This window comes from Leiobunum rupestre, chromosome 2 (assembly GCF_980474605.1).
Source record: "Leiobunum rupestre chromosome 2, qqLeiRupe1.1.hap1, whole genome shotgun sequence".
NCBI lineage: Eukaryota > Metazoa > Arthropoda > Arachnida > Opiliones > Sclerosomatidae > Leiobunum > Leiobunum rupestre.
Window position 1 is genome coordinate 85,103,865 of NC_143385.1, and position 17,103 is coordinate 85,120,967.

General features: G+C 37.6%; 1 protein-coding gene across 1 annotated transcript; it reads left to right on the forward strand.

The window, feature by feature from the left end:
* Positions 1-1,213: 1,213 nt before the first annotated feature.
* Positions 1,214-15,494, forward strand: LOC149959861 (nose resistant to fluoxetine protein 6-like). The gene is made up of 14 exons (XM_090165186.1): positions 1,214-1,301; positions 1,372-1,607; positions 3,523-3,637; positions 4,770-4,857; positions 4,922-5,001; positions 8,018-8,182; positions 9,112-9,205; positions 9,615-9,701; positions 9,768-9,933; positions 10,271-10,350; positions 10,413-10,544; positions 11,320-11,440; positions 12,662-12,991; positions 14,729-15,494. The coding sequence occupies exons 3-14, from the start codon at positions 3,526-3,528 to the stop codon at positions 14,972-14,974; spliced, it is 1,701 nt and encodes a 566-aa protein (XP_090021312.1). The 5' UTR covers positions 1,214-1,301; positions 1,372-1,607; positions 3,523-3,525; the 3' UTR covers positions 14,975-15,494.
* Positions 15,495-17,103: the final 1,609 nt, after the last annotated feature.

Consider the following 17,103-nt stretch of genomic DNA (forward strand, 5'->3'; position numbering starts at 1 on the left):
TATTATTTTTTAAATGTCGCATTTTAGTTTCTATCATATATCTACTTTATTTAGGAACTAAATTAACCAAATTATCGAAAGCAAAAGTGTAATATTCACGTATTTTATAGATAATTATTTTTCATCGTGGCGGAGTACAACCGATACCTTTGTGTCCCTGTAAAGAGGCGAGGGGGAAGTCATTTTCGAAGCCCAAACATTTTACCCCTCAAATAAGACGTCGTGCGGTTGGACCCAAGTGCCAGACTTTCTCCCCCTATTTACTTTTGCCACTATTTACGTAGTTAATTACGTAGGTAGTGGTCAAACCGGTGGTAATAAAGAGATATTTTAAGGTTAAGTTAAATATATAAAAATATATAAATAATGTTAAAGAGATTGCAAGGCATTTCAAAACTATCTTCAGGTTATAACCCTATTGCTTCTTAATAATAAAGTGACAGTGATAAAAATTCAAATGGAAAATAGAATTTTGATAATATAGCCTCTAAGATTACCGTAGGCTCATTTGAAATAAAATTACGGTTATCCAAACGACACTAACGACGTAAGTAAAAATTATCATTTTTGCGAAGGAAACTAATGTAGCCACTGTTTTTTTTTCAAAATGGTATTTGATGGATGTAATTACCATTAAGTATTTTTAATGTCGCGAATCATTTGTGGTTTAAAAATTTTGATTTTTGGCTAGGATCTTTAATTTTTAAGCGAATGATAAAATGTATCTTATCCTTTACCATAAGATTTAAAAATGTAAGCAATAACCTTTGTCTTAACATGTAGTCTTTATCCCTAAGTTAAAGTAAATACAATCTTGATAAAGCTAGGGTAGCCTACTTGAAAAGCGAATGAAATATTAGCCATAAGGATTAAAATAGAATAGTTCACTATTAGAATACTAGACCCGCTATGAGTGATAAATAACGAAGTTAAGTTACTATTTTATTCTATACATTAGGGGCGTGTAAACAGTTTATCATTAATAGGTGTTTCTATAAAATACGTTAGGTCACGTGTAAAGGTTTTTTCTACGTCGCTAGCTAAAGTTATTGAAGATAGACAACGCGCGCTCGAGTCGATAAAGATTTTGGTATTTGAAGTCCACGTGCGAAACGCGCGTGCCAATAAAGCACTAAAAAGCTTAAGCTCGTGACGCGGGAAAAAACATTTTATACATTTAATTTTTTTATTGATTTATTTTATAGAAACACCAATTGGTTAAAAATAGTGTTGAAAATTAGCTATTATTAACAACACAAAGTTGAGGCACTACTCAGTAGCTTCGCTTAAACAATTGCATTGTAATGCCTCGCTTTTTTGGATTGATCAAGTTGAAATTTGTTGTTGATGTGGATATTTCCTTTGTTTTAGTGTTGGATTCCATCGGCAGACCCGAAGGTGGAATTTTGCAGGGGACGGCCAGTGCGATCGGCGAGTACGATCAGTGTTTGGATATTCAGGAACCATCCAATTCGTTCAACTCTCACAATCGCATTAAAGGCCAATATTGTTTGATCAGCATCCGGCCACCACTGCCACCCAAGCCCCGCCACGTCAAAGTGTTCGAAAATGTATTCAGTTCGCTCAATGCCACCTTCAAAACAGAAGTAAGCAGAATCGGACACGCGACAGCCACAAATACACTGTCTCTTTAGCCACGGTCACGCTATGGTTCGAAACCATGTTGTTCCGAATCATTTTGGACCAACTGCCATTCAAAATAAGTGTTAAGGTTTGGTCAGATGGCTTTTAACGCCAGTGTTTCGTCCCCCGATTTTCTGATTTTATTCAACAATTTAAAACAAATTGAAACTTGCGTTATTTTAGCCATGGAAATTTGTGATCCAATATGGGAAACACGAGGTTTTAATTTTATTAGTATATTCTTCGCACGAGCGATTTGCACGCGCGCTAGAAAAAGCTATATTCCTCTGGCGACTGTAGCGCGCGCTCGTTAACTTGTTAAAGCAATCTTGGAGACTGTGACCAGAGATCCTGCGCTTATAAAGATATGAAACTCCTAATACTCCCAGTGAACCTCTATTTTTTGCCGACGGTGGCGCCCCTCGACGTCTGGGATAATGCTATTGCGATGCCATAAGCGAAAAGTGGGTTTGCTCCCGGCCGAGTGGCGGCGTTGATGCCTGAGTTTTTCTTGACGCGTTTTCGTGAGAGTTTCGTATCACTATAAGCGCAGTGACTAGCAGGATCTCGGCTGTGACTTAAGTGTGACATTTAAACAATAAGACCACCTTACTTTATAAAAAGAACTATTTACTGTGAAGTACACGTGGCTGTATCTAACGACCCTTTACTGAACCGTAGTATTTTTAATCCATTGTTCGTTATGAACTAAAATCTAGATAGTTTTAATTAAAAATTTCGTGCAAAGTGGTTAAAATTAACTAAGTCTACATTTAATGAGAATGATTCGCCTCAATGATCTGGATGGAGTCAAAATCAAAGAATATTCTCTGCCCTTCATCTTTATTAGTTTTTTAAACTTCTATTCGTAGAAATTATCCTTTTCGACCACTTGTCTTTGTTTAAGGTTTAGATCTTTATTTAAAGGTAACTATTTCTTAATAAAATACAAGTTGTAGAACGGTCGGCTTCAGAAAGCAAGGGTTTCTTTGTTGAACACCAAAAACATTTCACGGTGCCACTTATGTTAATTTTCGAAATTAGGTAACGGAAAAAATGTGCCCCCTCACAAAAAGCTACTGCCCCCTTAACGAAATGTTTATGGCTACGGGCCTGTGTGCATCGCTGTTGAGACCATTGAATTGGGAATAATACTGCTAGAATTACAATTACGATTTCGGTTGCCATGGTTACGCGGGACCTGTTCTGATATGACTGTACGAAATTCATCTTTATAATTAGGCGGTAGCGCCATCTATATTTTGTAAAGTTATATGGCTAAAAATAAAAAGTTATTAGCTAACTCATCGTAACTTGAGTTAAAAAGGATCGTGTTGACAGAATAAATTTTTTTGTAAACAACTTCAAAGGTTTGTTTGTTACGAGAAATCATATATTTCAATTTCGCATCAGATTCGTGAAAATATTCAATTGCAATATAGTTGCCACCACTAGAGACAGATGCCGCCACGGTAGAACGATAAAGTTGAAAAAGTCTCCTTGTGGAACGAATTTGGTTCGGCGCCAGCCAGATTTAGTTGTACCTCTATTTATTCCCAACTCAATGGTTGAGACTGTTCCATTGTGTTAAGACCTTAATGCTTTCTTAGAAATTAGGCTTAAAAGTGGACATTAGGCAGGTTAAAACAGCCATCGGAAACGTGAACGGGGAAACTTAATTGAGTGATGCTTTTTTCTGTGCAATCTAAACTCATCTACAAGTTTCCTCTACACATTTTAGATTATCTTGGTACCTGTAAGCTTTGAAGTTCGTGTAAAATGGATTTTTAGCGAAGCATACGGGTCGTTCTTCTATATGACAACCAAAATTTTAATGTTGCCACCAGAGATTAAACTGATGTTTGTTCCTCCTAACAGCTAATGAACGAGATTTCTCGCTTGCTGTTCGGTTTTTATGACGCGTCTCTTCGCTGGGGAGTTTGCATTCCCAGTCATTGCTCCCAAGACGATTTAGAAAAGGTCGTTAAATTTGGTAAGTGTTTTATGCTTCATTAGTAAATGTCCGTCTCAGGAGACCCGTCCCCCTTCAAAATAGGACCTCAGGAAACAGCAGTGTTAATATTTATATTCCTTCCGCGTTGAAATAGGCGTTTCTATAAAATAAGTTACGCTTGCTGAACTTGTTTTTATGTAGCTCTTTCGTCACCCAATTCGTAGAAGTTCAGTTCAGTTTATGCTTAAAAACCGTGTGCCTCGTCAAATTTGCTCTTATGTCCAGGACTTTTCGTAGTAAAACGTCATCGATACGTCACCAATGACGCAGCAGCAACATCAAAACAAGAAGGTCAATGTTACTTTATAGAAAGGCCTATTGTAAGTTATCTCCCCACTGATTAAAGGGGCTTTCCTCGAGTTCTTCAGTTTTCCCTTTCCAAAAAATACTTATTGAGGTTAACGGTAATAGTGAGCTGTTAGCTCGCGTAGCAGTATGGCTTATCACCACCCTCCTACGCTTTGTAGCCGGACCACCGGATTTAAAGCAAGTGGCGGCTCTACCATTGCCACCTCTATTATGAAAACGCCTCTGTTATTAGAGATGGCCATGAATCTATCCAATTCTTCGAAAAAACGCGACTTTACTGGAGAGCGTGGTGCCATCTATTAATGGGAACTGAAGCGAAAATTCAAAATATCCAAATGATAACGTCGTCAGAGAGCCGTTGTAGAGCATTATAGTTAGACAGCTTATACTCTATTTAGTGGACTTTAACCAAAATATATATCCCAAGTAAACGTATTGTTTATAATTGCTGTAATTTATGGTATTCACCAATTTGGAAACGATCCAATCAACGCGAGGGGTACCTATAAGTATCGCCTGTTTGATTGGGACGCTGGCGACATCTATTGCAAAAAGAGCTACTTCAAGTCGAACCGCCACTTGCTTTAAAGGCATTAAAGGTCGCAAGGTAACTTTAGCCTATGCTGCTGTCTTGGGCGTTAGACTAGTTGATTATAATTATTTATTCTCAAAATGTGAGGATACATAAAAAAAAGTACTGCTATTTTATTTCAAAGGGTATTATTTTCCCCTGATTTTAGCTAAATTGAAACCTCAGCTGTAATATAACTTAAACCAATGATCGTGTTTTTTCCTCTTTCAGCGGTTGGTCCACTGAATATAAGCAGTGAAGTATCATCATGCGACGTCAAAGAACCCCCGGTTTTGGACGCCATTCAACTAGTTGTCATGTAAAGTATTCTGACGAATTGAAAACTAAAGGCTTTGTGAATCACGTATTTTCTATTTCCTTAGTTTAATATTTGGTGTGGTCATTTTGATCAACATGGTTGGAACCATTGGATCGTTCTTAACCAACACCGAGGACAAAAAAGGTATATATTATTTATTATTTCTAGTTTAGGTTAACGTCGAAAATAGTATGAAGTATTTAATTTTTTTTAAATCAAAGGAAATGAATTAATTTGAAAATAATTTTTGATAAAAATTGTGAAATAAGTACTTTAATATTAGTTTAGTTAGTTCGTTAGTTTCATAAATCTTTAATATTGTTGCAGTATAGTAGAGTTATGTTTGTTTGAAAACTTACTTTAATTGTTGAAATTAAATTTCATAACTCGATTCAGACACTTGATAATCGCATTGATTTCAATTTGTTTCGAAAAATTGTATTATCAAGAATGTTTTTATTGCTACTTCGGGTGAATCAGTATGTTGAGGCGATTTGTTACCGTGGCAGCCAATCCCCCTCATGTTTGAAGAGTAAGGTCCTTCCCCCTAAAATATCATATTGCAGTAAAGTATCTCCTTAAAACAGGGCCGGCTCAAGAAATATTTTTCACCCGGGCAAGGGGGATTTTTGGCGCCCCTCTTATTTTGAGACTAAATAAATTATAAATTTACCGTTTTCCTAACAAGAAATAATCCCTTTAATCCCTTTCTAAATACTTTGTGTAAACGTATTTAATACCTTCTTTATGGTACAGGGTCATTTTACATGGAGCTTGAAACACTAGGTAAGGTGGCAAGACTAGTATACCTTAAGTACTTTAATTATAATGTCCATACTGAATAGTATCACGGTTAATATGTGAAATAAAAGAATTAAGTTTACGAAGAACCCGTGAGTTAAAGATAAAAATAATCCCTGGATATTTTTATTTTTAACTCACGGCTTGTTCTTAGTAAACTTAATTCTTTTATTCATTACATTAATTGCTTTAACAACTTAATTAAGAAACTTTTTACGGGTTTTTTAAGGCCTACACTTATGAACTTTTAAAATGCTGTCGCTTGCTTTTCTGCTTTAACGGCTTCTCTTAATTTACTTTTTTTTATAAAAAGAACCAGAATGCTTATATTTCTCGGACATCTTAATTCAATTCAACGTGACTCTAATTAATATCTATCTAACAAAAACTATTTAACTGAAAGTAATAAATGGCTTTCTGCGCGTGCGCGTAAAATAGAAGAGACTAACGGTAACCACGGACACAAGACAGATTAAATCGTACAGATAGACTGCTTAAGAACTAGCCATCGAAAACGATTTAAATACATTTTAGAATATTAAATGCAGGTTCATAATAGTCTAAGAAACCAATAGAATTCTTGAAAATGGCCTGCTAGTTTATTTATCATAAAGCTGGATAAACGGACAACGAAATAGCAAGCAAGTACATAGAAGTACTGTATTACTTTGGGCTTCCTTCTATTCTTGTGGCCCTAAATTGGTTAGGTGTGCAATAACTGGTGGGTTTACCGGGGAGTCGGGGTCCGGCTCTTGTAACCCATAAGGGCGGTGGCGCACTGGGAGATGTTAGCTCTGATCAAATGGTCCTATGTCCACCTCCGACTTCGGCCAGGTTAGCCGGAAACTGAGCTTCGACTCAGGCTAATGGAGAGGGTCCGTGTAAACTAGCCGCCTCGGCGGATTGGGTAGCCTGCTGTGGGGTGGCGGGCCTCCGTGTGAGGACACGTTGGTCCTGTTTCCCGGCCTTATGGAGTTACACCGCGATCTCCGTGGCCAGCTGTGCCGGGTTATGTGGACCTCTGTGTCCCGTCGTTCCCCTTTAGGAGCTCTCTACAAAGGGTATGACTCTTTACCTACGTAGGTAGGGTGTCGGAAGGAGTTGCTATAGCATCCACTCTTACTCGCACGGCTGTGTGCGAAGTGAGAATTGGTCCACCCATTGCTGCACCTTCTGCTGGGTTGAGTGGCTTGCGTCAAAGGTCCGACCATAAGTAGTAGGGTACTACTACCCTAGGGGCTATCGACTTCCCGTAATCGGTATACACCCTAACTGTAATGATTACGTATTTTTCTGTAATCTTTTGTACTTATTTTTAATCCCGTTATCATTTGTAATCTTCGTACTTATCTGTAATCACCGTAATCATTATGAAATAACGCGTACTCATCTGTAATCACGTGTAATCATCTGTAAAGTGCGTAATCATCTGTAATCACGCTTATTCATTGGAATTATCCTGTACTCAATTACTCATCTGTAACAATTTTAAAGTTTTGGGTTGCCTGTGTACTCATCGTAATCATTATCTTCTCGTCATAATCATTCTGTATTCATCGTAATCATTCTGTACTCATCGTAATCATCTGAACTCATTAATGATTACGTAATCGGTGTACAGGCAAATTCTTACTGGATAGCCCCACGCTACTACCCATGCTGGATTTGTCACCTGTCCGGGCTTGGGGACGCTGGCGTAGGGCACTATGATGATAGGCCTCCGGTGGTATGCCCCCTGTTGCTAGGTACACCGGGCTAAAAATTCTGACACACTTCTATTCTTGTAGTATCGCCCAACCACTTTTTCTTCTTCATATTATATACCCTGGTTTATAATGAAAATCCCAGGAAAATGCTTTATCCGTCAGAACTATGGACCGTAATTTTATGGTTTATTTACTATTTTAAAATAAATAGTCGCAAAAAAAACGATAATCGACGATGTTGGACATTTTGGTTGGGAAAACGGTTTGTATTTCTAATTAGCTCAAGATTTTCAAATTATGTTATGCTTTCTTTAAAAATTTTATAAACAAATCCAATTCTTGGTGTAAACTAAAAAGGCGCACAACTCAATTTTGGCGCCCCTCTCAAAACGGCGCCCCGGGCAGTTGCCCGGGTTGCCCGGCCCTTAAGCCGCCCCTGCCTTAAAAAGTACTTTCCTCCGCGCGCCCTGAAGCGGAAAAATTAGACCATGATGCTCCTAAGTGTAAATAAATTCATTCTTGGTATTACGCATTTTTATTAATTGATGTATGAAGGTAGTTGGTGATTTCTAAGTTTTCTTTAACACGTTATTGTAGAATCAAATAAAATCTCAATTATGTAAATGATATTCATAAGTGGGTTTGTTTTCCAGAAGTTGGACTGATAGAAGTGTTCTCGGTGAAACGCAACTTCCTCAAAGCCGTGAACAACAAGAGAGGCGCTGCCCAGTTGGACTTCTTGAACGGCATGCGCTTTCTCTCCATGAGTTGGGTTATTCTCGGACATTGTTATTTCATGAGCGAGAAGTCTCTACTCCGTAAGTTTTTCTGTTCGGATAATCTCTAGTGTCAGAGTAAAGCTTGGTTCCCCGAGACGTTTGCGAGGTAGAAGGCGAAGGGGAATGCGGGTAAGGCATTCCGCCCTCTGCGCTGACCTTCGACTTGAGCTTTACACTTTCACCTTGTGCAAAAAAATCTTCGTTCGCAAGAGAGAGTTCACCAACGAAGCTCAGCGAGATTGCCTTGTTTACCAATAAAAATGGATGCTGCGAAATGTTTTATTGTTGAAAAATAGCACGTCGTTCAACAAGCGAATGCTCTCAGGATATCGGATGATCTACAAGACGTCAGTACCTTTTCGCTATTGGCTAAAAATGCCACGTGATTTTCCGCCTTAGGTCGAAATATCAAACTGAACTAGATCGAATTGGAACGCCGAACTCCCCCATCTTTACCAATTATCTTTTCCATTTCGACTTTCGGCGGGTTTGTAAAGCTCTGACTTCTAAATTTTATTTCTTCCTCCGGCTTTCGTCTTCGGCTATTTCCCAATTTTCACGTCTTTCTGAATATAGCTTTTATGTGTTTGTATTGAAAAATCTTCAGATTGATAAAATGTTTACAAAAGGGTCAGATTCGTAAATTTGCAAAATTGTCAGCCGCGTTACGTTTTGAGACACGAGTATTTTTGAGAAACTGTCAGAATCTTAGATGTTAATTATCAGACGTGAAAATTGTGAAAGGAATTAGACGCAAAAATTGGTTCCATACCAAACCTGGCTCATCTTATTTTTTTTTAAATATGGTAATAATTTTAACTAAATATGATGATACCATATTTACCAAAGGATATTGCAGAAAAGGTTGCTCGCCCAAGTATCTCCGCAGAAATATTAGTCTTTGTTAGACCTTTTTATTGAACCTCGTGCACTGATCAGTTTTCTAACATTTCTGTTGCTTTTAACAGGAAATCCCCTAAATTTGGATAACTTCCGGAAGGATATCTTTTTTGAACCAGGAAGCAACACGTATCTCTCCGTTGACTCTTTCATTTTCATCGGGTATGACCCTCGCAAAGGAAGGGCACCACTTGTAAATTCGTTTCGAACACCTTGAGAACGCACCTAGCCTTTAAACACGCTAACCCGGGGTTGTGTACAAATTTTAATGGATGAGCCTTTACTCTGAGCGTCTAACGGAAAGGGGGAAGATAATTTCAAAACTTTCCCCTTCCGACGGCAGCAGGTGCTAAAGCGTCTAACCAATGGAAACTGTACGCGAGAAAATGCGCGACTATTGACCGGTTGCGTTCTCCTTGCGTGGGGTGCTGTGTTTATTGCTCCTAGATGAACATTAGGAAGATGACCAAAGATATTTTATTCCCCTTTTAAATGGTCGTAATGAAGTTACAAGGTTAACCTTTAGTATATTGAGTCTATTTTTTGCTAAAGAGTGCTGTTACATTTTCAGGGGTGCAGTGATGGCCTTCTGTATGTTGAGGAAGTTTAGAAATATAAAAGCTAATCCAATGTTGATAATATTTTGTAGGATTATTAGGTAAGTAACGTATGGTAAAGTATTATGTACACTAGCATATATTAACGACCTGATGTTTTTTTTTAGAATATTACCATGCCTTCTTGTTACCATTGGCATTGCTATGCTCCTTCCGCTGTTGGGATCCGGCCCATTCTGGAAAAGTTACATGGAGAACATCTCTAACAATTGTCGACAGAACTGGTGGGCTAACATTCTGCTAGTCAACAACTTTCTTAAAATGGATGACATGGTAAGTCAGCAGTATCTACTGCTTAAGATTTATTTTCAAAACATTGCCTTAGCTTATGTCGTTGACGATGAAGTGACTTGAGTTGTCAAACAGCGAAGGGAAATTGCAATGTACGTCCAGTATACGACGGGTGCTTCAAGTCAGTAAGAATTCTTGCTTTTTGTTGAAAACGAGAGGTAGAATGTGAACATTCGGCCAAAAAAAAGCCAGAATTCTTACCAAGTTGAGGTACCCGCGTTATTACTTATAGTTTATTTCTATCAGAGTTAATTATTTTATTGCTGAAGTTTGAAGATACCAATTGTAATTCATATAAGAACATTTTTATTCTATTTAGTGTTTGCTGCATACGTGGTATATACCAGTGGATTTCCAATGTTTCCTATTTGGACTTCTGTATCTGTGGCTATTCAGAAAGTATGTTTCAGAGCATTTGGAATAGCAAGAGGAACGAAATTTTAATAACATTTTTTGTACAGACGAGAAGTTTACGGAAAGTTGTTCTTGGTACTTTTAGCATTTTTGTCGATATTGTCAACCGGACTGGTAACTTACTTGTTCCAGTTTCCACCAACAATTATTCTTGGAACTCTTTTATTAACAGATTACAAGTATGTTTTTAATTATTATTTATTACCAAATATATCGTTTAAGAGGTAATTGACACTATCTACCATTTTTGAAAACCAATGCTTGCCAAACGCAGCTCGCAAACCGAGTTACTCCTTGTCACTGGAAAGAAACTTTCCACAACGGGTTGGGCATGCTAAATCTCATTGCGTGTTGTTTAAGTTTTGAAGAACGGAAATCTTTATACCGAAGGCTTAAATCCAAATATTTAAACCTGATAATTTTCACACAATATATAAATATCAGTATTACCAAAAGTATATATTATAACATCTTACGAGATAAGTATTAATCTACTTATCTTACTAATTCTGCTGGTTTTATTATTAAAATGTTACTACGCAAGCTCCCGTTGATTTAAAAAATATAGTGTGGAATATCAATAGGTTAATTTCCCTACGCAGTGTAAATTTAGATTGTACATCTTTAAGCAAAATAATAGATACATTTTGAGCCTTGATGCGATTGGTAATGGCCTATTCTGATATTATCAAAAGTAAATTTACTTTTGATATTACACAACGATAACTTCTGGTGTTATACACGACGTTATTATTACAAATCTACATATTTTCTAGTGGTAGATAAATGTTTGGAGAATTTCTTGGAATATATTAACCATATAAATTTTTGATTTTTTTTTGGCTCGCGTGAATAGTCTTTGATTATCATTGTTGTATATATTCGTCAATTATTTTAAAATCAAAATATTATTTGGATTTTTGATAATAATATATCTTCTTTTGTCCATTTCAGCTTTGGCAATGAATATATGAGGCTCGCTTACACCGCGACCCACGTGCACGTGTCTGTCTACGTGATTGGACTATTGACTGGAACGATCCTCGCGAACTACCCAAAATACAAAATGCCACTCGTAAGATTTTCTCGTACATTAGATACCTATTAGATCGTATTTCCATTAATTTTTCTTATGCTTATCCTAATAAATATTCATTGGGGTGTCACGGGATGTCAAATCAAAGACCATGTTTATTAAAATATTAAGTATCACAGAATCATTTTCATTTTGAGGATGAAGCTAGAGAATAACGTGTTTTTGGAAATGGGAAGATATATCTGAGTCACGTGTAAGGGGCGGAGTTAACTTAAATTCGGTTCGATTCATTCAACCGATTTTATGGCTCTTTAATAATTAAGTAACTTGGCTTTCGACCAGAATGTCTTTGTCAAAGCAAACAACGTTTTTGACTTTGGTCACGAGCTGGAGTTGCTTATTTTAATAATTAAGTAATCAAATGTAAACGAAAATAGCTTGAAATTTTATTAGATTGAATGTTTCAAGTTTCGGGAAACTATTGGTAGTTTTAGAATTTCTTCGCGATGAGTAGTCTTATCGTTAGATCACTTCGAACGATCTTATGTAAAAGGTTCTCATTCCATAATTTTCAATCTTAAGATACAATGGACTAGTCTAAGCTAGTATAGTGAAATTTTTGTGTATTTTTTTAAACTTCCCAAATATTCCGATTTTCTTTCGTGAATTTCGAGCAGCACTATAGCTGATATCAGTGGGATCAACTGGGATGACACTGAAATCAAATATTTTGTCCACGTTAGAGTGACACCGTGAGCTGCCGCGCTGAGTAACACCAACCACAGGGACCTTTAAAAGTTCACACCCGTGTTCGAAGATCTGGATTACGATTAATAGCTTGTCCCATTCTGTGTTTCGTGGTAGCGGGAGCCACCAATCATATTCTGGGTTTTTTCCAGCATTTTTGGCTGGTTTAAATCTCCCCACACCAGGAGAACACAACCCGTCAAAAGTCGTGCATTTTTTTGCGTACATTTTTCATTGGTTAGACGCTTTCGGAAATTGTCTCCCCCCCCGCCCGTTAAACGCTCAGCGTTAAGTTTCGTCCAATGAAATTTGTACTCAACACTGCGTTAGCGTGTTTAAAGGCTAGCTGCGTTCTCCTTGTGTTTGTTGCTCCTAGGTGGCACTTCTTAAATTATTATTCCGGTTTTTTAACCCTATTCTAACTGATAGCATTCTCCTATGTCCATTCATTTACCTCTGCTATAACGAAATCTTCTTAAGTTTCTAATAGACTTTGTTGTTGACGCGATTTAGTGGACAGCCATAGTTGGTTGGCTGACCGCGACCGTGAGTGGACTGGCCACAGTGTACGGGACTCACGAATGGAACATGGGCACGCCGTACGGGGAAGCCGAAGCCGTCATCTACGCCTCGCTGTACCGAACTGTGTGGGGCGCTTGCCTCGGCTGGATCTGCCTAGCCTGCTATTACGGACGAGGAGGCATCGTCAACTATCTATTGTCCTTTTCGGCCTACAAACCTTTTTGTCGCATATCGTACCTCACTTACTTGCTCCAATATTTCTTCGTCTATGGGTACGTGGCATCACGAAGAGGACCCATCGACTACAATCATTCAACTATGGTAAATTCATCATTTACTTTTATCACAATTAATCATTAATGCAAACAGGAGACATGACTAGGAGTTCACAGCCGGGCGCTTTTCCCAACGCGCGCTGTCAACGAAACACGCGTCTTTCCCTTCTCTAACTTTTACCCCCAAACCGTGGTATCTCCAGTCTCGGAGACGAACCCGAGATGAAATATTTTAGTGACGCTCTCTAGCGAGGATTGTGGGAACTACCGCTGAAGAAAAAACCAGTTCTGACTGGGTTGTAGAGCCGCCTCAGCGTGAGCCCGCGAGAAGGGTTTTTTTTATCCTAGAGGGCGCAATGTTGATAGTATAGTATCTACGCGACGGCCGAGAAAAAAAAGAAAATGCCAGAGAGAAAATTCATGGGGTGGGTAGAAAGCGGGAATTATTGGGAAAAACGTGTTTTTGTGTTAACGACGCCGGGGTCCATTCACTGCGGAAACCGCTGTCAACTCCTAGTCATGTCTCCTGATGCAAATAATAGATACGTACCAATCGTCTTCTATCACGAAGGTATTTATGGTTACTGAGAACTTACGAGTATATCTTCTAGGCTAGTTGGCAGCTTAGCATGATCATCAACCTCAATTAATAATAATAATAATAATCAGCTAAGCTAATACCCAAGACACCACCTTTTAAGGCCATTAATTCAGGTGGCTGGATTACAATGCTTAGGAGGGTGGTGGCAAGCCCTTCATGCCACGCGAGCCAACAGCAACAGTTCCCTACACTAACTATTAGAACGTCATCTAGTATCGATTCTAAGAACTGAAATTAGTCTCTGATATTAAGCTTGATTGGACATTTAATTTTGCTGATAGTGCTTTTAATTCTAGCAGAGTTTAACGCTATATTAGGTGGAAACTATTTACTTGACCCAAAGCAGTTTGGGGCAATTCCAATCACCCTTTGGCCATCTATAGTAGAAGTTTGCAGTAGTGTAGCCCGTATACCTAAATAATTTCGGCCTATGTTGTATAATAAAGGTTGTTATATTCCCCGAAAGATGGCGATAGTATTTCAAGTATATACATCGTCTAGGGCTCTTACAGACTTGGAAAACCTGTAAATATCAGGGAATTATATTGTCGACAGAAATATCAGTAAATTCCCATTTTTAGTGAAAATCAGGGAAATCAAGTTGGTGAGAGTTCAGAAAGTTTGCGCATATGAGTACATATTTACATCAATAGGTTTTATAATTAAAGATTTGACTTTATCATTTATTTTCTGTCCAATTTTAAATGTTAATCTTTAAATGAGTAACACTATATCTCTTCATGGAAAGATTGGAGAGTTACACCAGTTAACATGTTTGAGACATAATAAGATCAAGTTTTAGTTTTGATTGGAAAATTCTGGGAAACACCAGTGGAAAAACCTTGAAAAATCGGGGAAATATCAGTGGGAAAACCTGGAAAAAATCGGGAAAATATCAGTGGGGAAACCTGGAAAAATCGGAAAAATACCAGTAGGAAATCCTGGAAAAATCAGGCAAATATCAATAGGAAAACCTAGAAAAATCGGGGAAACACCAGTGGGAAAACCTTGAAAAATAAATAAATCAGTATGTTAGTAGTTGTATGAACCCTGAGATAGAATTTCTTAGATTTCGTCCGATCTCAATATTAGTTCTCAGTTTCCGTTCTTGGACAGAATAGGTTTTCCAAACGATACCGTTACAAACTGTTAATTGATTGATTATTTTTGGAACATTCGCAGATCTACTACTTCTTCGGTGTGCTTTGCCTATCGTCGATGGCAGCCTTCACTCTTCACGTTCTAGTCGAAAACCCAATCGCCGAGTTGAGCACGTGGGTTTTACTCTATTTAAAGAATAAGAAAGGCAACGTTGATAAATTTATTCAACCGGCGCCTCAACAACCTAATGAAAGTGTCAAAGAAGCCAAAGTTCAAGACGACAAAGTAGACCCGCAAACCGTGAAACCAGAAATTTCGCGTTTATGATTTCCGCGATAGTCAAACAATGTTTTTTTTTTCTCGTAATAAGTTATTGTTGAACGACGGATGTTTGGTTCCGAATCGTTTAAACACTGTTTATTATTCGCGCGTAGTAGAAGGAGACCAGGGTACTCGTTGTGACCTTATCACGTCAAGACAATGAAAAGAATCGTGTGCAAAAGTTCTTCAATGATTCGAAACTTTGGTACAAAGATTATTACAAATAACACTTTACCCAAATGTATCGTTAAAATTTACCAGTTTAACCCTGCGAAGTTCTCAGAGGCGTACCGTCGCTCTTATTGGGGAGCCAAAAACTGTTTGGGGACGTTTGGTTGACGAACCCTTTTTTACGTGAAAGCCAATATGTAAACTTAGAGCATTACTCAATGATACCCGTAGTAAAGTGTTACCCATTCCTGAATCGCCTTTTTTGTACTAATATAACAACTAATTGGACCAAGTTTGATTTGTTAAAACCCTAAAACCTCTTACATAATCAATGGAAAATATAAATATGTCGGTTCATGCATAAAATTAAAACATTTTGGGGGACTCACCCCTATAGTTTTATCTTTTCTGTGGTACGTTACGCGGCTTATAGAAAAATTTCATCCGTTGATGTACATTTCACTTTTGTCCGAAATGAACTCGAATCTGCCTTTAGTCTCGCGTTCTGCGTATATCTAATAGTTGCTAGTGAGTCCGTTCAATTTATGTTTTATAAAATGTTATCTAAAATGTTTAGATTTTAATAAAACATAAAAATCGTTTTTCAATATTCAATTTTCTTGATACTAGTGGATCATAGAGGAAAGTACACGATATTCGACACCACACTCATAATTTGGCCCTAAAACAATTTGGAGCCACCCTATATATCCAATTCAATTTTTATTTTGTTGGACATACCTTGAAAGACCATGGCGTCACAAAATTGAAAATCTTGTTCAACTGCTCAAGTTTTGCTTAGTCTAGTAGATCCGGAACCAGCCCTGGATTAACCATTGGGCAAAAAAAGCAATTGCTCAGGGCATCAAGAAATATAGAAATTAGGGGCACCATCGAAATTTTATTCATTAGGAAAAACTAAAAAATGTGATAATGATACAATGGAACTAAAACTAAATAAAAAATAACTATATCAGTATAAATATATAATATTTATAATAATATACTCCTTTGAAGCGTCTACTGACATCGGAAATTCGCCAAAACGATTACCTCCATAAATATATTGAATACGCAGGCCTGGTGGCGGGAACAAAAGGCTACATGAAATGTTTTGACTATTCTAAATATACTAAAGTCAAGTATTTTGGTAAAATTATTATTTATTAAAACTCACAGTTCAGTAAATATTAACTCGGAAAACATTTTGAAATAATGGTAGTCTGGCATCATCTATTATACTTTAGTATAGTCAAAACATTTCGTGTTACCATTTTGTTCCCGCCACCAGTTTGGCGTTATCCAATATATTTATAGAGGTAGTCGTTTTGGTGAATTGCCGATGTCAGCTAGCTGTAGACGCGTCGCCTTATTTCAGTGGCGTATTTACCATAAAATTTAATTTAAAAAATATAAAAATTTATCCTACAAAATGTATCTCATACACGTTAAAAAATTAAGTTACGGAGTAAAATAAAAATAAAATAGAAATGCATCTGTATTAGTATTATCCAAGATTCCAAATAAGAATTTTGTTTTCCTGAGTCCAGCGTCTACTACCTAATGAGGGGGGGGGGGCACCAAAATTCTGAAATTGCTTAGGGCAGATATTGGGGTTAATCCGGCCCTGTCCGGAACCTTGTTCAAATTCATAGTTTTGCACCCGTGAAACGTCAATTACTACTTAACGGCTCTCAATAAAAAAATTGTAGCGTCGTTTGATCGGTTGAAGTTCCCTCAAAATTATTGTAACGTTGTAGAAGTTCCCTCTGTTTAATCATGCCAGTACATTTGGGCATTTAATTTCTCTAAAACCATTCCCAGTAGTCTAGGGCTCCCGATGGGGGTTGCAAAACGTAACACTGTAGCATTTCATGTAAGGTCTCGAGGGGATGCAAATCGACCCTAAAATGGCGTTGCGCCTAAGCGCCACAAGTGGTATAATGCGCCTCTGCCCAGGCTCC